Source organism: Wallemia ichthyophaga (genome assembly GCF_000400465.1).
Source record: "Wallemia ichthyophaga EXF-994 unplaced genomic scaffold scaffold11, whole genome shotgun sequence".
Classification (NCBI taxonomy): domain Eukaryota; kingdom Fungi; phylum Basidiomycota; class Wallemiomycetes; order Wallemiales; family Wallemiaceae; genus Wallemia; species Wallemia ichthyophaga.
Genome location: NW_008806284.1, coordinates 126,592 through 152,465, shown reverse-complemented (window position 1 = coordinate 152,465; position 25,874 = coordinate 126,592). Strand labels below are relative to the sequence as shown.

Sequence of the window (25,874 nt, the reverse complement as noted above, 5' to 3'; positions counted from 1 at the left end):
ACTCCGTATAAAGCTGTTACGGTTATTTATTTTATCCACATTAAAAGAAAAGGCCTTCTTGAAGATGGGATATAATCTTTTCATGCAGTAACATTTAAAGAGGAGTATCACAACCAACATTCCTATATCTCAGGCATGCTGTTATGCATTCCTGCGAACCACATAGGGACGCGAAGAAAGTGGGATAGTCAGAGCAACTTTATCTGCAATCAAAGGACATCCTGATGTGACATCAGGAATTCCTTACCGGACCATCAGGATAAGCGATTCGGCGATAATGTGGGTGGACGACATGATGTCACTCAGATATCGAATGTCAAATATGAGGTTATTAGCGATTTTTGTTGATTTTAAACGCATAGAGATGGTCGCAAGCGTCTTGTCTCTTCTGTTTGTACGCTTATGACGCCAGCGACATAATCGAGTGCGTGTTTGTCGGCAGGATGGGCGGTCGAAGTGGGGGGGACAATCACTGCGGTGGTGTTCCTTTATGATGTTGTTAACTTCAGCAGACACTCAGTCAGTTGATCACGCCTGACTAGATCCAACCACACATTCGTCAGATAGAAGTTCCAAACATCGGCGATTGCTTTGGTGATCACGGATGCACGCAGGGTGGAAGACGCGTAGTTTATCATCAGAAAGTTGATTCAGCAATATTTACGACCACCTTGATTCGAACACATGACTCTTCCACGCCTGAAAGAGAAGTGGGTCTTTTGGTTATTCTGCCAACTTGGCACAAGCGGATAATACCCTGAACCGCAAGATCTATCAATTCTTAACGAGTATCTGTCGCTAATGAGATTGTTAATCCACTTTAGCGAAAACTTCTCCATGAGGATTACTTGGGATATACATCAAGTTTGGGATTGGACTAACATTAAAGTATTAAGCCCGGTGGATTGTGGTGAAAAGGCGAATAAAACGAATATCGAGTTAATTACCTGTGTGCTATAATTTGGTTTTCAGTTCTCTAAGTTTGGTAGTTTCCTTCGCACCGCTTTGTCGATAAGGAGATGTGTGCTGGATGAAGTACAAATGCGCATATACAGCTAAGCAAGGGTGTTTCTGTCTGTAGGTTTTTCAGCAATTTGTATTCTTCAGCTTAGCCACCTTCTTTGCAGTTTGATGCCCTTATCTGAAACATGTTCAGTCCTACACATCTTAAGAGGATAACAATTGCATGTGAAATTTACCAGATCAGCTCATTTAGCACATAAAGACCCAGGTACTATTGACATTTAACATCCACGACCGTTATTCAGGCCATCCTGGCATTTAAACCTGACCGCGTAGATGTAAATATTGAAAAGAGTATTCATTAAACTTAAAGAACACATGCGAAAACCGCAATTAAACTGAAAATAAGACTGGTAATCTGGGCTTCCTTTCTGATGCATCCAGAGTCATTTGAGCTACCTCCGTCTTTCGAATCAGTAGTAGGATCATCGTCAGTCTCATCGTCGTCGGTGTTGGACTCTGCAAGCGTATTCATATCTGGTGGTGTATTAAACTTGCCAGTATCAATCTCAGCTCCAGGTGTCCAGCCTGGATTCAAAGCAATAGCGAGACGCGTGGTGCTGCGATTTTCAGAGGGTTAATTCTGATTATACAACTACTCACATAATATTCTCGATAAGCAAAGACAACTGATCTTTGTCACTCGCGATGTCCATCCAGTTGCTTCCCCAGTTTAGTTGCTCGGTGGTCATGTTGGCATCCTTCATCAAATTACCGGCGTTCTTCATAATAATGGCATTCTTGGAGTCCTAGTGAGATGTTAGAGGGTGTTGAAGTGGCACAGAGCTACTCTCTGACCTTCTCCCAATCACTCATAGCATTACCAACGTTTGACAAGTTGGCTGGTGCCATTGGTGGATTGATCATACCGTACATACCAGATGCACAGTGCTATATGTACTGTCAGTGTTAATTATAATGATTAATCTTTCCCACATTTCCAACTGGGCAATAGTAAAACATTGGGTCGGTGGTATCGACAGTAATCTCAAACGTAGTGGTTGCGTTCTGTACAGGAGATTTGAATGGCTTATCCTCTGTGGCGTTACAGAGACCAGTCATTGAAGATTTGGTTACTCCGTGGTTGTTTGCCATCCAAGTAAATTGAATTTTGTCACCGACATCGGCTTGCATGGCAAAGGGAACGAAGCGAAGAACGCCCTGAGAAGGTGCAACGACGACGTACTTTGTAGTTGGCGATGGAGCAGTATCGTTTCTGTTGTTGTTGTCGTTGGCGTCGTCGTCACCGATGTTGGGAGAATTTTCGTTGTTGTCGTTGCCAGGATTGTTGCCACCAGGATTATCGCCACCAGCGTTATAATCACCGGCAGCGCCAATACCACCGCCACTACCATTAATTCCATTGTTCTTGTAAGCGTTAGAGTCGCAGTCTATGTATAAATTTTGTTGGCTATCAAACTGTGATTATTTCACTCACTATTAACACAAATTGCGATATCGTCTCCAGGACCTGCTGGTGATGGCGAAGGTGAATCTGGAGATGGTCTGAGGCGTGTTAGATTGTATCGTCTCAATATTACCCACTTACGCCGCTGTATCGTACTCGTATTGTGGAGATCTCTTCGTGTAAGCGACGTTGTGCGGAACCAAATTCGCAGAGGCAAAAGCCGCAAGGGTTGCGAGTGTGATGAGGTATTTCAACTGCATATATCTTCCAGGTATTTCTTTAGATGATGATTGTTGCTTTGAAAGATGTAATAATCCTAGAAAGACTGTATGTATAGTCCATGAAAATTTTGATGACGACGGGTGATCGACAGGAGATATTTACAATCCGAAAACGTCATTGAACTGGGCTCAATTTTATGATCATTTCTGCCTCTCAAATATAGCCTGAACATCAAATCTCACCTTATCTGGCTGGCGGTGACGTCTTGGCTTACGACCACCATGAACTCACATTCAAATTCAAGGAGGCAGTCAGGGATACTTGAAAGGGAGCCACTACTGCTGAATGGACGTCGTAAAGAGGAACTAGGGCCACCAAAGAATATTTCAAAGCTGAATAGAATCCTCATCGCTGTCATCGTTGGGCTCGTTGTATTGATGAGCGTTTTCGTTGGTTTATTTGCAGGCGCTGAAGTTAATTACAAGAGAGCGCAGGAATCTAAAGAGACTGTCACTGTCATACAACCTGGCAAACCACAACCCACGCATCCTCCTAAGCGGCCAGAACAACCACCAGTAAGCACAAACACTTTATAAATTATTTCCCACTAACAATCGTAGTCATCCAATTTCTGCCTCACCAGATCTTGCTTCAGAGCTGCAAAAGATATCCTCGAGTCTGTCGATACTTCCATCGATCCATGCGACTCTTTCTACGATTACGCTAATGGCGGCTGGCTTAATTCTCACCCTATCCCACCTTCAAAGAGCGTTTACTCCATATTCAACGAGCTCGGCGATAGGAATATCCAAACTGTCAAATCAGCAGTCTTTGATAACGTCGGCACGCAAGAATACTCTCCTCAAGACAAAGAAAACTTAAAATCTATCAAGACTCTCTACGACTCTTGCACTAACACTAAGGTTCAAGACAAGCTTGGCGCTGAGCCTATCCTCGATGTACTCGACGACTTCGAATCTGTGATCCATCAAAGGCACATGGTGAAGGGCGATTATCGCAAAACCATGCTGACTCATGCAACCGCCTTTTTACAATCTATGAACATCGGCGGTTTGTTCTCTTTCTCACTGGATGGCGACGTAGGCAAGGATCCAAGCCGACAGGTACTTGTTCTATCTCAAAGCGATGCCTTATCACTTCCCGACAAAGACTACTATGAGGACTACGCCAATGTAAACCTTATCGCTGAAATCACTTATCAGATATTGGTTGCTGTTCACGAAAGAGATTTTCACAGCAAGGGTATCACGGAAAGCAAAAAGAGCAAAAAAAATAAACATCACAAACCTCCTAAGCTCCCAACACGCTACTTCAGGAGAAAAGCCAACGATGTCGCTAGATTTGAACAAGACCTCGCAAGAATCTCTTGGAGCCAGGTTGACTCAGCTAACCCTCTCAAGACGTACAACCCCAAGACCATAACTGAGCTCTCTGAGCTTGCTCCATACGTATATTGGAATGAATTTTTTGCCCTGCAAGGTACAAGTGACGACGACTCTATAGTAGAGCCAGTTATCGTAGCAAACCCAAGCTACTTTGAGGATTTAGCAAGGTGTGTTGGGGTTTATGAAAGGACTTAGTTCTTAAACATACTTTCAGTGTCCTTGAAGTCGACGATGCCACGCTCGAAACTTACTTCCTCCTCAGAATCGTTCTCAATTTGGGCTCCTCACTTAGTCCAAAGACCCACATGGCCAAGATAGTTAATGATTTCACAGCGAAAATGAGCGGCACCGACCCAAAGGCTGAGAAGGATATTGATCTCGACTGCTTGAACGGAGTGGTCGATCAAGTTGGTTTCTTAGCCGGCAGACCATTTGTCCTCGAAGCTTTCCCAGGTGAGAGCAAGACTAATTTTGAAGGAGTAGTAGATGGGATCATCGATGCGTTCATCAATCGCTTACCAAGTCTTGGATGGTTGGATAACAAGACAGTCGATGCGGCAGCTAACAAAGCCAGAGTACTACACGACAACAAGAAGATCGGATACCCAACCGCCCATCCAAATACTTCAGACCCCACTGATCTAGCCAGATACTACGACATGAACGAAATCACTGAGGATGATTGGTTCGGCAACACTCTGAGAGCTAAAGAAGCTGACGCAGCCAGACTCTTCCAGAAAGCAGGTAAGGTCGCCGAAGGCGAATGGGATATGTTTCCAACTGAAGTCAATGCCTACTACCAGCCATCAAAGAACGAGATAGTTTTCCCAGCTGGGATACTCCAGCCACCATTCTTCAAGGCGGATTGGCCGCAGGTTCTTAATTACGGATCAGCAGGCAGTGTAGCAGCGCACGAGCTGTGTCATGCCTTTGACCAAGCTGGACGTCAGTACGAAGCAGACGGCAGACTAATCTTCGATGGTTCATGGTGGAGTGACGAAACAGTCAAGGCATTCGAAGAAAGAGCTGAGTGTATCATCAATCAATACAACCAGTTCACCGTACCAGGACCCGATGGCAAGGACCTCAACGTTAACGGACGTTTCGTGATTGGCGAGGCTATAGGGGATCTGGGATTAGTGCAGGCATACAACGCGTGGAAGCACGCAGAGGAGATTGAAGAATCTGCCAAACTTCCAGGACTCAAATTTACCGACGAACAGTTATTCTTTATCTCGTTTGCTAGAGGCTGGGCGCGCAAGACACGCTTGGAAGAGAACCTCAAGCGTATCAAGACGGATCCGCACGCACCAACTAAGTGAGTACTGAGATATGACTGGCGTGAATACTGACTCACGTAACAATAACAGATGGAGAGTCGATGGTACACTTCGCAACACACCTGAATTCGCAAAGGCTTTCGGTTGCACCCAGGGGAGTATCATGAATCCGCCATTAGAGGAGCAGTGTAGAATGTGGTAATGAATATTTTTCTTGTAATAACGCGTTTTAGCACGGTGGAAGTCGCTGAGACAAGCAACAAGATGAAATTTTCATCGCTCAGAATGCGAGAATAGATGCTTTCGGTTATTTATAATAGCTCTTACACAATTGACTCTATCGACTGTGGTTAAAAATAGAGATCCTGACCAGTACTCCCAGATGATGTCATTTGATGGATAAAGTTGTTCGTGCTCAACAATCATGACAAAAATTATCGCATTTAATTGTGGGAGCTCAAGTATTAAATTCAAGCTCTTCAGCACAGACCTCACGCCACTCGCATCCGGTGGAGCGTCGAACATTTCTGAGGAGCCCATGATCAAGATCAGCGGCAGCGGAGCGAACGTCTCCGAGAGCATTAGCAAAGGCACAGCCTACAACGATGTCTTCAAGACGCTTCTTGATAAGGTTTTCCGTGCACTCGAGCTGCAACCGAACGACATCACCGCTACGTCACATAGAGTTGTACACGGGGGCGACATCGACAAGCCAATCGTAGTGACGCAGGAGCACTCCGACAAACTCAAGGACCTCGACAGAATCAGCGCGTTTGCCCCTTTGCACAACAAACCAGCACTGATGGCGCTCGAGGCTGTTCTTGAGCATTTGCCTGCATCGCCAGCGGTGATAGTGTTCGACACGCTTTTCCATCGCACTCTACCGGAAGCAGTGCGCAAGTATGCGATCGGCAAGCCGGACCACGAGCCACGCATTCCGCTGCAGAAGTACGGCGCGCACGGTCTGTCCTACCACAGTATACTCCGGTCAGTGGCATCCAAGCTAGGTAAAAAGGAAACAGAGACCAGTATTGTCGTCGCACATCTAGGCAGTGGAGGTAGTGCGTGCGCGATCAAGAATGGCATCTCAGTCGACACAACGATGGGTCTGACACCACTGGAAGGTGTGTTGAAGTGTATTAGTGGTGTTTTCTGACATAAAGCAGGTCTGCCGGGTGGGAGCAGAACAGGTTCGATCGACCCTACACTTATCTTCCACTTGATTCGCGACGTCGCAGAGACTGTCGACGTTAATGGCATGCGCGTATCGAGAGGTGAGTATGTCATGAATAAGCAAGGTGGATTCGTCGGCTTGTGCGGTACGTCCAACTTCGGGAAAATTTTAGAGGAAATTCCAGAAGCGGATGCTGAATGCTGGAAACCATGGTATCAAGAGGAAATGCCAAATGCTTTCGCTCTGGCATATGCTGTTTATTTGGACAGACTCACACAGTATCTTCTCGCGTATCTACAGAAACTGTCCTTCGGGACTCACCCAAAGAAGGCGATCGATGCGCTGGTCTTTAGCGGTGGCATCGGAGAGAAGTCAGCAAGGTTGAGGAAAGATGTCGCGGATAGACTTAGTGTGTTCGGCGTATCTGTCGTCGACTCGCTCAATGAACAGGCGGGCGATAGAGAAGCAGACGGTGCATTTGCACTCAGCAACGACACAAGCAAGATTCCAGCATACGTCTGCTGGACAGATGAGGAGGGAGAAGCAGCTCGTCAAGCCAAGATGACTCTGAGTTTGTAGATTTGTTTATTTGTATGATGTCATCAATGATTACACCCCGTGTGGATACAACCAATCGCTCCTTGCACCAAACATTCATGACACATAATATCATCGACGCCCAAAACAGAGGTGAAGAGCCTCGCCCATCGCAGCTACCTAAGGACCTTAGCAAGCTCGCTGTTGATTTGAATGTAGATTCAGTACTCAAGAACGAGGCTGATTGGAATCTGAATGGCTTGATAGCTTTCCAGAGAGCGTGAGTTCCATATTCACTGCTAAATTCACGCTTACACTACCCACAGCGCCAACTTCATCGCTGTTTCCATGATTTTCTTAAAAAGCAACACCTTACTCAGCCGCCAGCTTAGCAAGGACGATATCAAGCCACGCTTGCTTGGTCACTTTGGTACCTGCCCGGGCCTAAACCTCGTTTACGCCCACACCAACGCGCTTATCAAGCGCCGCGAGAAAGAAGGCACCGATCTCAAATCCATCTTCGTCACTGGCCCTGGTCACGGTGCACCTGCAATTCTCGCCAGCTTATTCTTGGAAGGCTCCATCACTAAATTCTATCCTCAGTACACCATGAACAAGGATGGCTTCGAAGCTTTCGCACGCTGCTTCTCTTTCCCAGGCGGTACCTTCCCATCGCACGTTTCCGCACAAGTCCCAGGCAGTATTCACGAGGGTGGTGAGCTAGGCTATGCTCTTGCTGTTTCTTTCGGCGCTATCATGGATAAGCCGGATATGATCGCAGTTTGCGTCATCGGTGATGGTGAATCTGAAACAGGGCCTACGGCTGCTAGTTTGCACTCACACAAATTCATCGATCCGGCAGAATCAGGTGCAGTGTTGCCTATTCTTCATGTAAACGGTTACAAAATTAGCGAACGTACCATTCCAGGTGCGGCTGACGATCTTGAGCTTGTCGCACTGTACAGTGGATATGGCTACCAGGTCCGTTTCGTTGAGTACGGACCGCTCGCTAGCTCATTTGAGGAGCATACGGAGAAAGACCGCAGAGTTAATGCCGATCTTGCTGTTTCTATGGAATGGGCTTATGGTGAGATCCGCAAAATTCAGCACGCTGCTAGATCTGGAAACCCAATCGAAAAACCTCGCTTCCCATTCATTGTGTTGAGAACTCCAAAGGGTTACACCGGTCCACGCCAAATCCACAACACACCTCTCGAAGGCTCTTTCCACTCCCACCAAGTTCCACTTCCTAAGTGTAAATCAGATGATGAGGAATTCTCAGTTCTTGGTAAGTGGTTGAAGTCGTACCAGCCGGATGAAATTTTCAACCTTGAGAAGGAGGATGGTGAGTTTGTCGATAAAGAAGCTCTCTCGATTGTCCCAGCAAAAGAGTCACTCAGACTTGGCCAAGTGAAAGAAACTTACGACGCACATCAATCGCTCAATGTTCCTCAATGGAAGAATCACACTAAGAGTCAAGGTGAAACATACTCGCCAATGATTGCTACAGGCGAGTTCCTTGCCGATGTCATGAAGCAAAATCCAGAAACATTTAGAATGTTCAGTCCTGATGAGCTGGAGTCGAACAAGCTGCACAAAGTTTTCGACGTCACTAGCCGTGACTTCCAATGGGACCCTGAAAGTGCACACAAGGGAGGCAGAGTAATTGAGATGCTCTCAGAACACACACTTCAAGGCTTCTTGCAAGGATACACTCTCACAGGCCGCACAGGTTTATTCCCTTCGTATGAAGCCTTCCTAGGCATTGCAGCCACGATGATGACTCAGTATTCCAAATTTATCAAGTCGTGCAAAGAGGTACAGTTCAGAGGTGATGTCAGCTCGCTTAACTACATTGCGACGAGTACCTTATGGAGACAAGAACACAACGGTTACTCACACCAAGCGCCTGGATTAATATCCACCTTCCAGACTTTCCCTGCGCACCTTTCGAGAATCTACTTCCCAATAGACGTCAATACTACGCTTTCATGCATCGCTCACTGCTTGAGGTCAAAAAATTACCTCAACTTGGTGCGTACGGAAGATTGTTGCGATCAACTAACTAACGAGTCGTGCAGATTGTCGGCAGCAAGCAACCCGGACCTGTATTGATGTCCGCAGACCAAGCCGAAAAGCATTGTATTGCCGGTGCTAGTGTTTGGAAGGAGTACTCAACAGACCAAGGTGTTGATCCAGAAGTCGTACTCGTCGGTATCGGTACAGAGGTTACATTCGAAGTGTTAGCTGCGAGTGTGCTTTTGAGAAACTCTGGAGTGAGAGTAAGGGTGGTGAACATTTACGACCTTATGATTTTGGCTGGAAACAAGCAAGATCATCCACACGCATTAGATGAAAACTCATTCAACAGTCTCTTTACCAAAGAAAAGCCAGTGTTGATCAGTTACCACGGTTATGCTTTACAAGTTTCCTCTCTTCTGTTCCAGAGAGAACACTCACTTAACAGGGGACGATTCTCAATTGATTCTTACAAGGAGAACGGCACCACAACTACACCTTGGTTGATGCTTCACTGGAACAAGGTATCCAGATTCCAAGTTGCGGATAGGGCTATTAAAGAAGTCGCGCACTACTCGCCACAGTCACACGCATCCACTGTCGCTCACCTCTACGGCACGAATTGGCTGCATGAGGGTAGGAATATGGAGAAGTATGCCAATGAAACTGGAGCTGATCATGAGGATTTGGGTAAGCTGCCTCAACTCGTTAAGGGTGAATAAAGATATTGTATTTTGTAATTTTGATGTTATTATGATGACTTTATTAAGACATAAATATTTTAGAGGGTGGGGTGCACTTCCTCAACTAAAGTTTCAATCACTAATAAGGAAATCTACTTGATATGATCCGAAGTGCTGCGACTTGAAAATCTTCTTCAGCCTCAACATTCGCACACCGACACTCCTCACAAAAACGAAATAAATCAGAAAATTATTTGAATTCATAGTATTTTAAACACAAATCCTCTTGCACATGCACATATCGTTACGGAGTGAGATTGAAATCAAAGTGAAAAACTGTCCACATCTCTAAGCAGCCAAGCCGGCGATACGGCGCAGGTGAGGAACGCTCACCGTTCCAGGAATGTAAAGATCTAATCCTATGACTTGACGTGGCTGCGGTAGCTCAAAGTTCGAACCTTCCTCTTCTGCAAGTAAAAGATGATCATTTCTGTCACTGGACAGTCTAGCGCTGACGGTCTGCAGGACGTGCGGCGACAGTGGGCTTTCGTAATCAGCGATCATGTAGCCAGTGATAAGCTTGTGGAGCTGAGATGGTGACAGAATCCAACAGACGTCGAAAATGATCTCCATGTCTTGGGTAGTTGCTTTCTTCAGTTGAAGAAGCTTGGTGGCTTGCATCATGTACTCCAGGTGCAAGCAGCCTTCTGGAAGATCGTGACTCTTGCACCATTCCTCCAGCCTCGTCAAGTTGTATTGAATTTGCATTGCACGCTTCCATGAATTGAAATTGCGTCTCATCAACAGGTCATTAAAGCCAACGTTTCCAATAAGTCGTAATAATTCAGTCATTACTTGCAGGACGACCGGCTCGTCAAGGCGGTATGATTTAAGACACTTCCATACCTTGTTGAGCAAGTTTAGTATGTCATCCATGCTGAAGGCTGGGTGTGAGTTGCCTTGCAGCAGTCTGTTGAACAGTCTACCACCAGTGTCGGAGGTGATAAAGCCTGGTAGTGATTGTGATTCAATGAGCGCAGGTACAATCATCTTGCGCAACTTTTTCTTGGTTTCTTCCATAAATGCAAAGTAAATGTTGTACTCCAAACTCTCGAGATCGTGCTTGACGACAGTGATGAGTTGCTCATAAGCTGGCCAGTCAAGCGGACGGTCTGGGTCATCGCCACCTGGAACAATGCCCTGGAGCATATCATCCTCAGTCACGCACACGAATGACCATACCTCGTGTACGTTAGACAACCAGAATAATCCTGGTACGATCGCATCCTCCCCTTGGAAGCTCATGACATGCTGCTGGATTGTTTGCATAACGTTTGCCAATAGTCTCTCGCTCTCCATGATAAGACAGTACTTCCACATTTCGTTGGTGACAAGTGACATTATGTGGGCTGGGAAAAGTACTTCCTTGGCAGAAGGTGGGTTCTGCAAGCTTGGGAGGGGTACTTTGAGTTCATGAATCATTGTGACCAATATGTCTTCATCAATACTCTGCTCATCCTCCAACAACTTGATCATCTCTTCAGATGGATCGTCAAGCACTTCTGGGAAATATGCACGTCCGTTCAAACCCTTCAGCTTGTTAGCAGTCTCAGCTGACGGGTATGCAACCGACACAGCACGTGGGGTGGCCTCATTGCGTTTACCAGCAGAAAGTGCTTCATCTGATGAATCCCGTCCTTCTCCGTTCTGCTCCAAGAAAGCGCCATTAGCTGAGTGTCTACGTTGACGACGTTTGTTTGGAGGTAAACCAAGAGCTTCGAGTGCATCAGAAGGATTACCCTCGACTGTAGGACTGTTGGCACCATTCACAAGTGCAGCAACGTTCTCATTAGATTTGCCGAGATGCATTGAGAACGTTGGTGCGGTGATCTGTTTCGATTTCGCACTTCCATGCTCTAGTGCATTAAGAGTGTTTGCACGATGAAGCTGGTCCTTAAGACTAACAATCTCAGTCTTAAGTTGATTTACGATTGTTTCGTCAGCTGCACGAGCAGCAGATTCTGCTGCTTGTGCACTCTTACTGTCGATCTCTTGTGCTTGATGGGTCAACTCGTCCTTATGTTGTCTAATTTGTTTATCACGTTCCTGGACATCGATTTTGAGTGTCGAAACTTGAGTTTGAAGATCACGCTTAAATAATTCAAGTTCATTGAAGTCAGATAATCCCACAGTAGGCTTAGCCAACTCATTCATCATCTCCTTCAAACGCTGATCGCTGTCCTCGTGACGATTTTGCATATTTCCAAGTTGCTTCTCAAGTTGATTGCAACGGCGTGTGAGATCCTTTTTCTCCTCACGAGTCTTTTGAAGATTTTGAGTGAGTTCGACGACCTTGTTTTCAAGTTTGTAGGAGACTTCTTGGATGTGTGCAACAGAGCGTGCTTCGCTCTTGAGCTGCTTGAACTCTTTACGAGCAAGTATACGTCTGTAGCAAGCTTGCAAGTGAATTATACCCCGAAGCGACTTATCATGTTCACGACGTACGATACTGTTATATAATTAGCTGGGAATGTAAAAAGAAAACAAATAAGCTCCACTCACACTCCACGTGCAACGCGCTGCAATGTGAGTGCAGATGATCTGTACTTGAAGTCTACAAATCCAACTCTTGCTTGCATACCACGAATGTCTAGTTAAATGGTCAGAAAGTCTTTTGTTCGCATGGTTAATCACTTACGAGCTTGACTAAGAATAACTATCTTGCGAGCTGCTTGGAACTTGCCCACAGCCAACTTCCTACGACCAGCGCTTTGTAATCTAAAGATGATGGTATCACGACGAAGCTTCTCGACGTATCTAATAGCCAGAGCTCTTCTCCACCAGGTTTGGATAGTAAGCGTGGCGTTACGAATCTTTTTGTAATATTTGACATGTAAAAATCTCAGGATATTCTTCTGTATCAGAGTGACAAGAGCATTGAGACGATCAGCACGTAACTTCTCCAGATAGGCCAACATTCCAGCTCTGAAGAATATCTTAGAAAGACCAATTTGGTATTTGTCTTCATCCTTAATGTTATCTTGCAGAATTTGAAGGCATAGACCTTTCATATCACCCATCCAGTGATCTGAGCTAACAAGTGGGTAGTAACGATCAGTAAACTCTGCATACGACCATCTTGTCGGATAACCTGCACTCGATATCTTGATTGTCTCGAGAACACCACACGCACGAAGTTGAGACAAGACTTGCTGTGAATCTATATCCCAGGCTTTTTTGTGCTCGTTTGGCTTTATACAGCGGATGTAATGTGCATTGGTGTCGTTGATAGTTTCCATCAGCGAGATCAAAGAGCTCTTGAAGATAGATCCAAGTGTTGGCTTCTTGAGGTTTTGTCGGCGGCCAACTGCTACGTTGTTAGCCGCGGTAGATGTAGGTGGAGTAGCCGCTGCGTTTGATGCAACAGCAATCTCGATGACCTCGCGAAGGAACTCATTTGATGAACTACCAAGAAGTTGAAGGTGCTCGTCTGGTACAGTGTCCCGGTTTTTCTCAAGGAAACCTTCAGCTTCGTAGGCAACATCGTGGGCATAGTGCGCAACAGTGAATGCAGTATTACCAAATCTTGGCTTCTTGTAAATGTCTTTGTATTCTGGTTTGGTGAGTTGTGTGTGGAGTTTCTCGAGGAAGTTTTGATCGGTTCCAGATGGCATCCTAGACTCCTCATCTAAGAGTGAAAGAATCCCAAGTTTTCCTTCAATCATGTCGATGGTTGGTCTATTATCAGAAAATGATATGAATTCCCAATGTATCTCCTCCTTGATATACTCATCTTGCTCAAGTTTGAAGACATGCGCGTTGAACTAATGCCAAATTAGCAAAACATCATGCAAAATTACTAATACCCACCTCTTGTTGCAACTTCTCATTAGCATAATTGATGCAAAACTGTTCGAAAGAGTTGCGCTTGAAATGCTCGAAACCATAAATATCCAAGACACCGATGAAGCTGTTAAACCTAGAAGAGTCTTCTTTCTTGTACAAAGCTTCATTGAGGACAGCAACCAGCCAATCAAAGAGACAGGCGTAGATATATTTAGCAACAGAATCTCTGACAACGCTCGCTTGAGCGGCATTGAGTGAACTAACAATAGACTCTCCACGTGTAATAATCTGTTTTTTAACAGTCCACTTCTTAAAGTCAGAAAGACTAATACCCAAGAATTCAGTTGCGATTTGGAATGCTTCATCTTCTTCGCTAAGAGTTGCATCTGTTCTTGTCTGGCCAATCTTGACGTTGCCGAGGTGAAGGAGAGCAGCGAGAAGTTTGAAGATATTCCACTGCTTCTCAACGCCAATACCAAGAGTAGACAGGGCTTTTTGTGTTATTTCAAATTCAGCGGCGTCATCCACGCCTGGGATTAAAGCAGAACCGCCTTGATTAAGGTAATGGAAATCACTGCTTGCACCCAAACGTAGCTCAGCTCTCTCTTTAGGTGGCACACCTGCGCAGAGCTGATGGAAGATGTGATAATTTCTTTCACCTTCAGGCTGAAATATTAATCGAGACCTCTCGAGAAGGTATATGCTAGTTTGAGCTCCGATAATGTTACATTGATTATCGAAAAGGATTTTGAGGTATCTACCGAATCTACTTGAGTTGTTATTACGGATGGTTTTGGCGTTACCGAAAGCTTCCATGACAGGATTGGTAGCGAGAATACTAGCATCAGTGCCACTTGAAGCACCGCCTGGACCGTCTTGGCCTAAGAAGGCGAGGTATTGCATTATATGCCTAGCGGATACGGTTTTACCAGCGCCAGATTCACCAGAGACAACCATAGTTTGATTTTTATTGTCTCTTGTCATGGATGCATGAGCATCTTGGGCTATAGCGTAAATATGAGGTTCCAGCTCACCGCGCCTGCGCGTAGAGTAAGCCTGCATAATAGCAGGGCCATAAACGGATAACTTTGCGAAAGGATTCACGGCTATAAGGACGATTCCAGAGTAGGTATAAATGGAGTGTTGAGCGTAGCGACGCTTAATAGAATAGAGGACAGCTGGCTGTCAGAGGGGTGAGCGAGATTGAAAACATCCAGTAAAGACAGCTCACCTCATTCAGATATGACAAATTGACAAGATCGTCTGTACCTTCAAGTAAAACGGGGTTTCGTAACAAAGGAAGGTCCTTGTCTGACGTTTTCTTTGTGATTTCCTGGGGACCGGTAGTTAGGGGCGGCTAGAGAGATACAACATATGAATCTTACGTTGCCCCTTTCATCCACAAAGGTAAGCGCGTCCTCAGTGCGGGCAGTGACTTCAGCACCAATCCATCCCTCTGCTTTGTCTGCGATCCACCTGCTCGCCGTTAGAAAGAACTGTGCTGCTGCTGTACACCTCACACGCGGACGCCTAAACTGTATTCACTCATAAGTGATGGTGATGGTGGTTACGAAGAAAGTCAGTTCACAGCTCAATCGGAGTAACGCGGGTGGAATAATACACAAGAAGTTACAATGAGAAAGGTGTTTGATTGATGCAGCTAGTTATCGAATACTGCCCTCTCTTTCTTGCCCTGCAGCTGCACAACCCTTTTTTGGCGCACAGGCCTGCGATTTTCATTTCATTCACGAGACGGACACACGGATGAAACAGAAATGATGTTATGTATTTTACATATTGTTTAGTAGTTCAGTAAAAATCAGCTTTTGTAGTCATTTTAGTATCCAAACTATGATCACCGTCAGCTAAGACACACAACACTATCACCACTTACACCTCCTTGATATCCAGTCGCTTGAGGCATCATACCGGTGCCCTGTGGCATCATGCCAGTACCTTGAGGCATCAGACCTGTTTGTTGAGGAGTCACCCCGTTAGCACCATTCCATCCTGATGGACCACCAATCATGAGCGTTTGCTAATGCGTTTTGTCAGAGAATCCACCGTAGCAGTCACGCAAACTCACATTAAATCCTGGTCCCATAATTGGCTGTGAATCTTCATCTTCCTCCTTCTTGGCAGACTTAGTAGCCTGCTCTTGGACCTTTTTCTCAAGTGCTTTGATACGATCTTGAGTCTGTCTCCTCAACTCAAATTGATATGGTTTAGCAAAGTCTTCGAGTCCATTGAACCACGCCAACTCCTCGACGATATCCGGTCTCACCAGCTTAAAGCAAAGGTATAAGTGAGCGGTGAAGAGTTCTTTGTTGCCAATATCAACCCAATAAGTCAATAAATCTTCTGATACCTGAACATCTTCACTTGTAGATGCGGTCTGTATAGCATCGACGTAAAGCTTATCGCTCTTAGAGAGGTTGATAGATTCTTCGTACTTTTTGTTGACTTTGTAAAGATGTGCTGCTATTCTTCTAAAAGCTAACAGCTCATGCTGTTCCAATCTTGCAGCTAAACCAAGCTGATCGAAGCTTTGGTATTGATCAATAACATCCAATAGCGTCTGGTAGTCTTCCTCTTCAATCAACAAATCATGAACAGCCTCATTAACAGCTGCAACATCCAAGTTCTGCACTGCAATCAAGTATGCTCGTACCAATGGCAAGTTGTCTGATTGTCTAAACATTGACACTACTCTCGAGTGATCGATACGTGAAATGAGAGCTGTTAAAAGGTCTGTCAGAAGCGTTGGGTGCTGCTCCTGATAAAATGAAAGTGCTTTGTAGAATATCTCAGCATTTGCAACCTTGCTGAGTACATCACGGAACTGTTGGTGGTCCCATGCATCAGCGCTGTGCTCGATAGTGTTGAGTGCAGCGTTATCCCACTCAGCGTACGCAATGTAAAGATAAACAAGCTCTCTCCTGTTTGCTAATTAGTTATATCATTAAATAGTAACTTATTACCCACCAGAGGTGTCCTTCTTTAGCGGACTTGATGACCTTAGGAATATTGAGACGAGAGCCGTAAAGCCTGCAATAATTGTCAGTTGAGCGCGAGAGTGAAAATAGCACCCACTTCAGATGCTCAAACATGCTCTCTGGTTGATATTTAGCGTATGCAATGGCAGTCTCGGTGAAGAGACCCATGTGGGCACGCTCGAGACCAAGACCAGCCTCAAAGAGATCGAGCATTTCTTGGAATAACCCGCGAGACTCGTAAAGTGAAATGATAGCTTGGAGCTCTTCTGGGTGAACAATCAAATTAAGACCACAAATCTTAGCCAATTTGAAGTCTTCCTTATCAACACAAGCAAGACAGACCTGCTTCCACACTTGTGTATTGCCCGCCTTACGAGCGCACTCAACTGCAGCTTGGTTGTCTTCGAGGTAAATGAGTGTCGTCGCCAATCTAGCGTAATTGGAGATAGAGGTGAAGAGAACCTTGGCTGCCAAGTAAAGACCGTCGTTGAAACACTTCTCACCGACTTCAAGTACGTCAGCAACATTGGTCATGTGGAGGAAGTCTTCGGCGTCTTGAAGTCTGTCCGTCTTGCAAAGACAGTAGACAAGAGTAGAGTCAATCTTTGGCTCGCGAGCTGTGTTACGTGCCATTTGTAAATATCTGACCAAGTCCTCATGCTTCTCAGCACGCTCTGACATCTCAATAACTTCCACAAAGTTGGATGGATCGTTCGCCTTGATGTAAGACTCAATCGCATCTGTAATTCTTAAACCGTCGAGTTGAGCTTTGGCAAGACGAGCCCAGAGAGGTGGCTCGTTAATCTTTTTCGTGTAGTCAAAGGCACGGTCGATAGAGACGATATGCTCTACGAGAACGATAAGTGCTTCGAGATGAGCTTCGTGCTTCTTGTATACTGTGAAAGCCTCTTCGTGCAAGTCATTGTCAATCGCAATCTTGGCAATCTCGTTAAAGTCGTAGTTGTGAAGCTTGTTGATGTAGTTCATCACTCTACCTTGATCACTTCTGATTGCAGTTAACAAGAGCAAGTTCTGCAAGCTACCGTTGTCGCTGAATGAAGTTGGGTTGAGAATGATTTTTTCGAGAATATCAACGAGCTCTTGCTGCAGACCAGCGGTCATAAATGCCTTCACTGCAACAGAAACATCATCTGGGTTTTGCGATTCTGGAATAGCAACTGCCGATATTTGGTCGATGAGTAAACGACGGTGTTCGTTGACATCGTTCAGAACTTGAGCCCAAAGATCGAGATCACGACGCTTGACGAGATAGCGTGCTTGGTGCTTGTACATGCCATTTTCATTAGTGATAGCAATCAACTCGTCATCGCAGAATCCCTTAGCGAAGGCAATGAAAGCGAGGTATGGATCACGCTTCTCACAATATTTGCCAACAACGAGTGGTTCATAAATGTTGTTCTCTTTCAAGAAATGCTCTGGATTGTTGTTGCTGTCAATGTAGATCTTGGCCAAAGCATTGTAAATAGCAGCATCTTCCTGACCAGCGTTGATGCGTCCTTCAAGCCAAGGAAGGATCAATTTAAGGCGGTTACGCTTTTCAACTTCATCAACGAGCTCGTTGACATCGAACAACCCATAGACAGATGAGAGCAAGTTTTTGATGGTTTGCTCATCACAATCAACATCTAACAATCCACCTACAACTTGAGGTAAACGAGCTGAGTTGACTTGCTGTACATATGTAGAAATGAACTGTGTGAGTCCGTTTTGGAAGAGATAGAGAACGAGATCGTGGACGTAGTCATATCTGTCACAAACGATGATAAGAGGAAGCTGATCAGGAAGCTTAACTTCTTTCAGGAAGTTTTTGACTTTTTCTGGATTGTAAAAGTTGGATTCACGAACAATTCTCTCAACTTCACGAATTTGACCGGTACGAGTAGCAGCTTGAATATACTTGAAGTGAACTTCAGAGTCTTCACTTAAGTTAACAACTGATCCGAGGAAGTAGTAAAGACCTTCAAATGTCTTGAAATTTTCAAACAACTCGATGAGCTTGTGAGATCCAAGCAGTTCGCTGTACTTTGTAGCAATTTGAACAACCATTGGAAGCGTTTGTCTGATGTTCACCTTTAGCATTTCATTCAAACAAGCAAAGGTCTGATCAACGGTCAATTGACCGAAGTAATTTACGAGCCATTCTTGATTGAGCAATGGAGTATGTACGACAACACGCTTGAGGTCATTGGTATCTTGGTATAACTCCAATGCACGTTGAAGTAAACCAGCTTTTTCACACAAGTTTGCGATGCGTGGGTGATCAAAGTGAGTAAACATGGCATTTCCAAGAATAGCATCGGCTACTTGAGGAGCGTTGATGAGATTAATCTCTAACAAGCGAGTCTGTAAGTGACCCTGCTCTGGCTTGTTTTCCTTAAGAGCATCCAGTAAGAAGGAAGTAGCTTGCTGGATGAGATTTTGACCAAGGAAAACATCAACCACCCTCTCAATGTCAATTTTTGGACCAGCCTCATCGTTGACAATTTGACTGGCAAATTCGGCAGCTTGGTCTGGGTTGACGCGGACAATGTGCTGCATCAACAAAGCGTAATCTGGCGTGTAGTTGACTTTTTGAGAGTAGACGAGAATTTTGTTGAATTGACCAGTCTCTGCAAAGCTTGCAACAACTTTGTTCGGAATGTTTGCGCGTAAGTAAATTGACAGAGCAAGAGTCATGTCGTGCAAGCGGACAATATCACCAAGCTCCTCAGAACACTCCAATTTATTCTCTTTCAACCACTTTTCGAGGAGTTGCTTGCGACCTTGCTGAAGAACAGGACGAGAAAGCTCAAGTGATTCAAACTTGTTGAGCTCGCCCTTTTCCAAAAGGATACCAAAGTATTGAAGTATAGGCGATAATTGACCTGGTACAGCTGGAAGAGACTTGAATTGTTCAATGGTGGTTGGGGTACGAAGAATGCCACGTGGAGAGTTAGCAGCGATCTTGGCAGCATCATTGTATTGTTGGTTAGCCATGAGATTCTGGTATTGAGCCAAATACAAGTCATCAGCACCTGGAAGGTTTCCACGACTTGCGAGCTTGAATGCTAACTCAACGTTATTGAGAGTGCTAAGAATGTAAGGAATTACGGTATTCTCGTCAATTGAAACGGATAAAACTTGGCCCTTTCTATTTACACCAATCAAACCATCTGTGGCTTCGTGTTCAGCAGTGACAAAGACGGTATCACCAGAAATTCTATTCATGTAGATGCAAGCACCGTTTTCGATATCATAGAGATGAACAAAGCCAAACTTTGTAATCAAATAGATGATGCCGTATTTCTTGGATATTTGCATTGCGACGGGGAAATCCGTTGCAGCTTCGGCGGGGAAAAAGACATCGATAGCTTTCTTTGTGTATGGCGTTTGACCACTTTGGTAGTCAATTTCGACAATGTGAAGTTTGGCGCCTGAGCCAGTACGGACAGCGAAAGCGAAGAGCTTCGAAGGGTTTGCGTTTCCATCGAGTTTTAGTTCAGAGAAGGCAGCAGCGTGACCTTCTATTGGTTGAGAAACGCCTCTATCACGTGAGTAAAGCTGCATTGCGCCCTTGATGCGAAAGCCGTCTGGGTTGGAGTTGCTGGCAATACCAATGAGGGCCATCCATTTACCATCTTCAGTGGATCTATAGTTGATAATTTGGGAACCGGCGAGATTTGGATGACGATCAAAAACTTTGACAGGGGCATTTTCACCGATAGCATCGATATCCCAGTGAAAAACGGATGAATCAGTGACAAGACCCAGAGTGGATTGATTCAACCAGGACCAGTAGACGACGTCATCGTTTGAGAGGTGAGATTTGACTTTCTGCTTAAGCTCAAGGTTGAAAAGCTGTAGCTGTTTACCTGCTTTTAACGCGATGAGTTTTCTATCTGGATGCATAATAGCAGAATCAGCAGATATAGGCCTTCTGATAACGTTGTTGATGTCGTTGAGATCGACGATAACGACTTGCTTTGGAGTTGCCCCACCATCGCCTTCACGGACACAGATGAACTTGTCAGAGGACATGGTTAGTGTCTGGAAGCTGATGCTGGCGGGGTTGATACCCAGAGCAGTGAGTTGTAAATGTTCAGAGAACTTAAACGCGTAAGACAGGATTATAAGATATAAATTATAAATCTCACTTGGATGGGGCGCTCGGCCATATTTTATAAATCAAGGGAATTGGTGGTTGTGGTGGTTGTTCAAGAGGTGGATTAGAGATGGGAGATGGATCAAAGAATAAATGTAAATATCAATGAGTTATTAAACTTAAATTAAGTATACTAAATATTGTAATTATCTTTTCAAACTTTTTATCCGTTGATGACGCGGCTATGCATCTCAACCAAATACCACCAAAAACTGAAGGAAATGTCACAGGAAGGTTGGTTTATTGATTTTTTATAGAGTAAATATCTTACACACAGCGCAGATGCACTTAGGGAATATCGCTCAAAGATCACAGAACATGAGCAATTGAGTGAGAGGCTGAGGAATATACGCAGGAATATCAAAGACATGGATGGCTCTTTCAATCAAACAGAGGAAGACATGAAATCGTTGCAATCTGTTGGTCAGATTATTGGTGAAGTGCTTAAGCAACTCGACAGCGAGAGATTCATCGTTAAAGCTTCTTCCGGTCCTAGATACGTTGTACACGCTAGACCGACAATCAACCAATCAAAACTCATACAAGGTGTTAGAGTTTCCCTCGACATGACCACACTCACCATCATGAGAATACTCCCACGTGAAGTTGATCCAATGGTGTATAACATGTCCATGGAAAACCCTGGTGAAGCTTCTTTCGCGGGTATTGGTGGTTTAACTGATCAAATCAGAGAACTCAGAGAAGTCATCGAGTTACCCCTAAACAACCCTGAACTCTTCTCTAGAGTTGGCATCAATCCCCCTAAAGGTGTCCTCTTATACGGTCCTCCTGGTACAGGTAAAACTCTAATCGCACGCGCATGTGCTGCTACCCTCCAAACCAACTTCCTCAAAGTCGTCTCATCTGCCATCGTTGACAAGTTCATCGGTGAATCAGCCAGAGTCATTAGGGAAATGTTCGGTTACGCCAAGGAGCACGAGCCTTGCATCATCTTCATGGACGAAATTGACGCTATCGGTGGCCGTAGGTTTAGTGAAGGTACATCCGCTGATCGTGAAATACAGAGAACTTTAATGGAGCTACTCAACCAGCTAGACGGTTTCGATAATCTTGGTAAAACTAAAGTTATCATGGCTACAAACAGACCTGATACTCTCGATCCTGCTCTTATGCGTCCTGGTCGTTTGGATAGAAAGATCTTTATCCCTCTCGCAAATGCAACTGGAAGAACTGAAATTCTCAAAATTCACGCTAAGGATATAAATAAAGAGGGTGAAATCGACTTTGAATCGGTTGCTAAACTCTGTGAGAACTTTAATGGTGCCGATTTGCGTAATGTCTGCACAGAAGCTGGTATGGTTGCTATTCGTGATGAGAGAGACTTCGTAAGACAAGACGACTTTGCTAAGGCTGCGCGTAAATTACAAGACAACAAGAAACACGAAACGCCAATTGACTACAGTAATATTTAACCGTTGAGAATGCATGATTTTAAAACTAATTCTAATAAATTATGCGTGTCCGATGCTATCCATCATGTCATAACCAAGTGCAGCTATCTCTGCAATAATAGCCTGCTTGTCGATGACTACTTCATCTTTGCCCTGCTACAAAGGTGGTTAGTTGGGTGAGAAATGATTAAAAATCACTCACATCGGTCGGCTTGACTGGATAATGCAGTCCAACTTTCCACTTGCGAGGTGCGTTGTATGTAGGATTCCACAGTGCACCCACTATACAACCACCGCACTTATCATGGAAAAAGAGAAGTACATCTCCATAAACGCGTTCAAGATGTTCGACGAGTAAGGCAGTCGGGTCAAAACCGACGAGCGGTTCATTCGAAATATCGACATCCCCAGCCTTATATCTATCATCGAGGAGCGACTGATAAAGACGGGTGTTAGCAATCGGTTTGAGGTAGACGACGAAATCGTAGATATGAGTGGGAGATTTGAACAGATGCTATAGCGAAACCGTTAGCAGGGAAGACGGCAGTACACGCTAACGCACCATAACTTCCAGTCCATCTTTATGCACCAGTGCATCCATTGCAGCCTTTGCGACAGCCTGCAAACGGCCAGCGACGACGGTGGTTGGTTTGCGATGTGTGAAGTTTCCGCCTGAAGAATCGCGCTCTGTAGCTACGAACATGGCAGTCGTAGTGACGTCTGGATCCGTTCTGCGCAGTATTTCAAACGCCTTCTCCGCTCCACTTCGTTCTCGAGCAGGGAAAACTACTTTCTTGTCTACGTGCTCCTCTTGCATCTGCGACGCTGTGTAAAGAGGCACGAGCAAGGGCTCTTGTTTGAATTGCCACTCTGCAAGTAGCATAACAGAGCGGAGGAAACCGAGTGCTGCTGTCGCTGGTGGTGCGTATGTGCCACTGTTGAGGAACACACTAGCCACAACTAGCTCGACGAACTCGTGGGTCACGTGAGGGGAAAGGAGATGGGCATCCACCCAGCGTGACACGAGCCTCACCGTCTTAGCGTAGGCTTTAAACCTGTGCGTGAGAGCCATCACGGCCTGGTGGTGGCGGGGTTTATGGGAAAATTTCTGCATGTACCTCTCGCGCACACCCTTCAAATGCTGTCTTTGAGTGTCTGTCGTACCGCTCTTGTCGTTGAGCTTCCTCTCGAGCAGCGTCAGCTCTCTGTCGTGCTGGATGCGTAGCTTCCATGCATAGCCTCGGTCGTTGACGACTTCTAGTGAAACCGCATCTTCTATGTCGCAAGGAAGGGGGTGATCGATGACTACTTGCGCTGTGTACTCACCCCCTTTTTGTAGCTCTTCACCTAATGCTTCGAGGAACGCGGCTTTCGTCACTTGGATTGCCCCCAAGTCGTCTGGCCACTTACCACTGCTTTCGAACTGCACATTCATCTCGGCTGCCGGAATGTATCGCGCAGAAGTAGGCGTGAGACCGAATCTGTTCATATCGCGCGTGGGTTGTGGATATGGTGATGTGTGGCGTAGGAGGGGTGTAGATGGGGAAACGTTCATTACTTCCAGTGGCAGACTGGTCATGTCGCGCAACATCCTCTGGAAGTCATCGTAGGATTGCAGGGGTGTGTCAAAATCGTTGAATGTCGTAACTCCATCTACCGCACCGGCGTCTAGCAATCCGTCGAATTCTTCAGCTATGAATGTGAATCCTTCCATGTGGAAATGACGTCCGAGAATCCATTTCACAATTTGGATTGGAATGTGTTCTTTCGATCCTCCCTGCGTCCATACTACACTCTCGTTTATCTTTCCATCCTTGAATCGCCTCATGTCTGACACCTCCCCCCAGAATGCTCTGAATTGCTCACATCCCTCTTTATCTTCGGCGGGCGGCCCATGGTCGACCATCCTACCAGCCATTTCAGATTCAAGTATCAACCCTATGACTATGTTGTCATTGTGGATTTGTAAATTGATCACTTTTACCCGATTACCAAGTGCCTGTGTGAGAATTGATGCGATGGACTGTCTTACATTCACACCCTTCTTCATCTTCTTCATCAGTTTCAATGGCAATGTCGTCTTGCCTAACAGATCGAATCTGGGCATGGGGTTGCGCAAGTCACGCATAAATGTCTCTTCAAATCTATCACTTTCGTCGCTGAGTGCGTCAAGTGTCATCTTAGCTTCGAAGGCCATCACTTGGACATCCTCAGGCAAGAGACCGTCCATGAAATTAAATGTGCGTGTAGGATCGACGAAAAGTAAAGTAGAGCTACCCACAAAATCCTCCTGTGAAAACCCACTGGCAGAAGTACTCTTGATGAAGACATTACTAAAATCAGTCTGGGCTATAAGATCCATCACTGCTTTGAAAAGCTGATACGAGCTGAGTCCTTTTCCAACACGTTTGCTGCCATGTTGATCACCTTCAACAAGCAGCGCAACCAAAAACTCAGCATTAAAACCCTCCAAGAACCACTCAAGGGCTCTCTGGTTTGACCAAATTTTGAGTAATTTGACAGCGTCTCTGAAAGCAGGGACTGTTTCTGCGATATTGTACAAGTACGACAGGTGAGTTGTTAGTAATGATGGCTTGATAAATGCATTGCTCAATTTCGAACCAATCTTAGCAGGTGATATTTTGCTGAGGGGTTTGAATGGACAAGGATGACCTAATGCAGGGACAATAGTGATTGTTGCATTGCTGGGAATAAATTTGCTGCCCTTCTTACCGGTTATGTTGATTACCGGTTCTAATTCCAAACCATTCTCATGCGTCACTTGTACATCCACCTCCAGCTTACTGTTTGCCAAGACTTCAGCCAATATGGTAACGTAGAAGGCTTGTTTGAAGAGCCACCTGTCATTCATATGATCCTTCTCTTGGATGAGGTGGGAAGGGAGGAATACAGCGAGAGTGACTTGCCAAGCTTTCTTCTTGCTCGACCGCCTTTTGACGCCGGTTTTAAGTGGCCATGCACCACCAACTTGAACAGTGTGAGGTTTATCGAATCCGACTCCCCAATTGACGTCTAGCGGGATTTCCCTGGATAGAGGCAAGCTGAGGTGATGCTTTTTGAGATAGCTGTTGGCTTCTTTGGTTGATAATTTGCCATCCTGTGATTTAGGAATGGGTTTAAGATCTATTATGAGGTTCCTGATAGCGTGTAGTGCGTGTGTCAGACTTTCAGCCTGAGAAGACGGCTGTTGTATCTCCTCGAGAAGGGATTCAATCTGGGTTGCTTATTTAGCGCATCGACCGTAAAAACCACTGACCCACCTGAAGCCTGAATAGATTTGATTTGAATAGTTCTCCTGTCTCTTTGAGTGATTGAACTTCGTCTTTAGTTGGTGCTCTGAATGCACCACCGTTTGACTTGAGAGTTTGAGCGTCTTCACTGTCGACATTCATATTATCCTTGTCGCTGTCGCTGTCCTCGAATTCGTTTGGCTCTTTATAGCTGTCCTCAGCTATAGCGTTCATCGCCTCATAGTCGAAATCGCTGGCGCTTTCGCTGCCACCATCGCTGGAATCCTATAGGGGGAGTCAGGTGAGCCATCTCCCAAAACTATGCGATGCTTGCCATTTGAGTGCGTTTGACCATGAACGAGTGTAAGCAAGGAGAAGAAATGTAAATATGGATATAATTGATTAAATTTAAATGGAAAATCAAATTAATTTAATTCCCCACCCACACCTTCAAC

The 25,874-nt window shown here is 45.2% G+C and overlaps 8 protein-coding genes across 8 annotated transcripts; 4 read left to right on the top strand and 4 right to left on the bottom strand.

Annotated features, from left to right (window-relative positions):
- Window positions 1–1,330: 1,330 nt before the first annotated feature.
- Window positions 1,331–2,691, bottom strand: J056_000722 (uncharacterized protein; the record flags this gene model as incomplete). Its single annotated transcript, XM_009270350.1, has 6 exons — window positions 1,331–1,583; window positions 1,627–1,772; window positions 1,822–1,914; window positions 1,960–2,414; window positions 2,462–2,529; window positions 2,573–2,691. The coding sequence occupies 6 exons, from the start codon at window positions 2,689–2,691 to the stop codon at window positions 1,331–1,333; spliced, it is 1,134 nt and encodes a 377-aa protein (XP_009268625.1).
- Window positions 2,692–2,934: 243 nt separating this feature from the next.
- On the top strand, window positions 2,935–5,541 carry J056_000721 (Endothelin-converting enzyme 2; the record flags this gene model as incomplete). Its single annotated transcript, XM_009270349.1, has 4 exons — window positions 2,935–3,228; window positions 3,274–4,226; window positions 4,274–5,377; window positions 5,430–5,541. The coding sequence occupies 4 exons, from the start codon at window positions 2,935–2,937 to the stop codon at window positions 5,539–5,541; spliced, it is 2,463 nt and encodes an 820-aa protein (XP_009268624.1).
- A 222-nt stretch (window positions 5,542–5,763) lies between these two features.
- Window positions 5,764–7,092, top strand: J056_000720 (putative acetate kinase; the record flags this gene model as incomplete). The annotated part of the gene is made up of 2 exons (XM_009270348.1): window positions 5,764–6,463; window positions 6,506–7,092. The coding sequence occupies 2 exons, from the start codon at window positions 5,764–5,766 to the stop codon at window positions 7,090–7,092; spliced, it is 1,287 nt and encodes a 428-aa protein (XP_009268623.1).
- A 77-nt stretch (window positions 7,093–7,169) lies between these two features.
- Window positions 7,170–9,791, top strand: J056_000719 (putative phosphoketolase; the record flags this gene model as incomplete). Its single annotated transcript, XM_009270347.1, has 3 exons — window positions 7,170–7,330; window positions 7,377–9,084; window positions 9,132–9,791. 3 exons carry the CDS (start codon window positions 7,170–7,172, stop codon window positions 9,789–9,791), a joined length of 2,529 nt encoding a protein of 842 aa, XP_009268622.1.
- A 309-nt stretch (window positions 9,792–10,100) lies between these two features.
- On the bottom strand, window positions 10,101–15,147 carry J056_000718 (Myosin-2A; the record flags this gene model as incomplete). The annotated part of the gene is made up of 7 exons (XM_009270346.1): window positions 10,101–12,261; window positions 12,315–12,402; window positions 12,451–13,576; window positions 13,623–14,780; window positions 14,830–14,931; window positions 14,984–15,074; window positions 15,119–15,147. The coding sequence occupies 7 exons, from the start codon at window positions 15,145–15,147 to the stop codon at window positions 10,101–10,103; spliced, it is 4,755 nt and encodes a 1,584-aa protein (XP_009268621.1).
- A 288-nt stretch (window positions 15,148–15,435) lies between these two features.
- Window positions 15,436–20,769, bottom strand: J056_000717 (Clathrin heavy chain 1; the record flags this gene model as incomplete). Its single annotated transcript, XM_009270345.1, has 6 exons — window positions 15,436–15,447; window positions 15,493–15,636; window positions 15,685–16,537; window positions 16,584–16,646; window positions 16,692–20,701; window positions 20,749–20,769. The coding sequence occupies 6 exons, from the start codon at window positions 20,767–20,769 to the stop codon at window positions 15,436–15,438; spliced, it is 5,103 nt and encodes a 1,700-aa protein (XP_009268620.1).
- Window positions 20,770–20,977: 208 nt separating this feature from the next.
- Window positions 20,978–22,189, top strand: J056_000716 (putative 26S protease subunit rpt4; the record flags this gene model as incomplete). The annotated part of the gene is made up of 2 exons (XM_009270344.1): window positions 20,978–20,990; window positions 21,039–22,189. The coding sequence occupies 2 exons, from the start codon at window positions 20,978–20,980 to the stop codon at window positions 22,187–22,189; spliced, it is 1,164 nt and encodes a 387-aa protein (XP_009268619.1).
- A 39-nt stretch (window positions 22,190–22,228) lies between these two features.
- On the bottom strand, window positions 22,229–25,653 carry J056_000715 (Nucleolar protein 6; the record flags this gene model as incomplete). The annotated part of the gene is made up of 4 exons (XM_009270343.1): window positions 22,229–22,324; window positions 22,371–22,682; window positions 22,731–25,403; window positions 25,450–25,653. The coding sequence occupies 4 exons, from the start codon at window positions 25,651–25,653 to the stop codon at window positions 22,229–22,231; spliced, it is 3,285 nt and encodes a 1,094-aa protein (XP_009268618.1).
- Window positions 25,654–25,874: the final 221 nt, after the last annotated feature.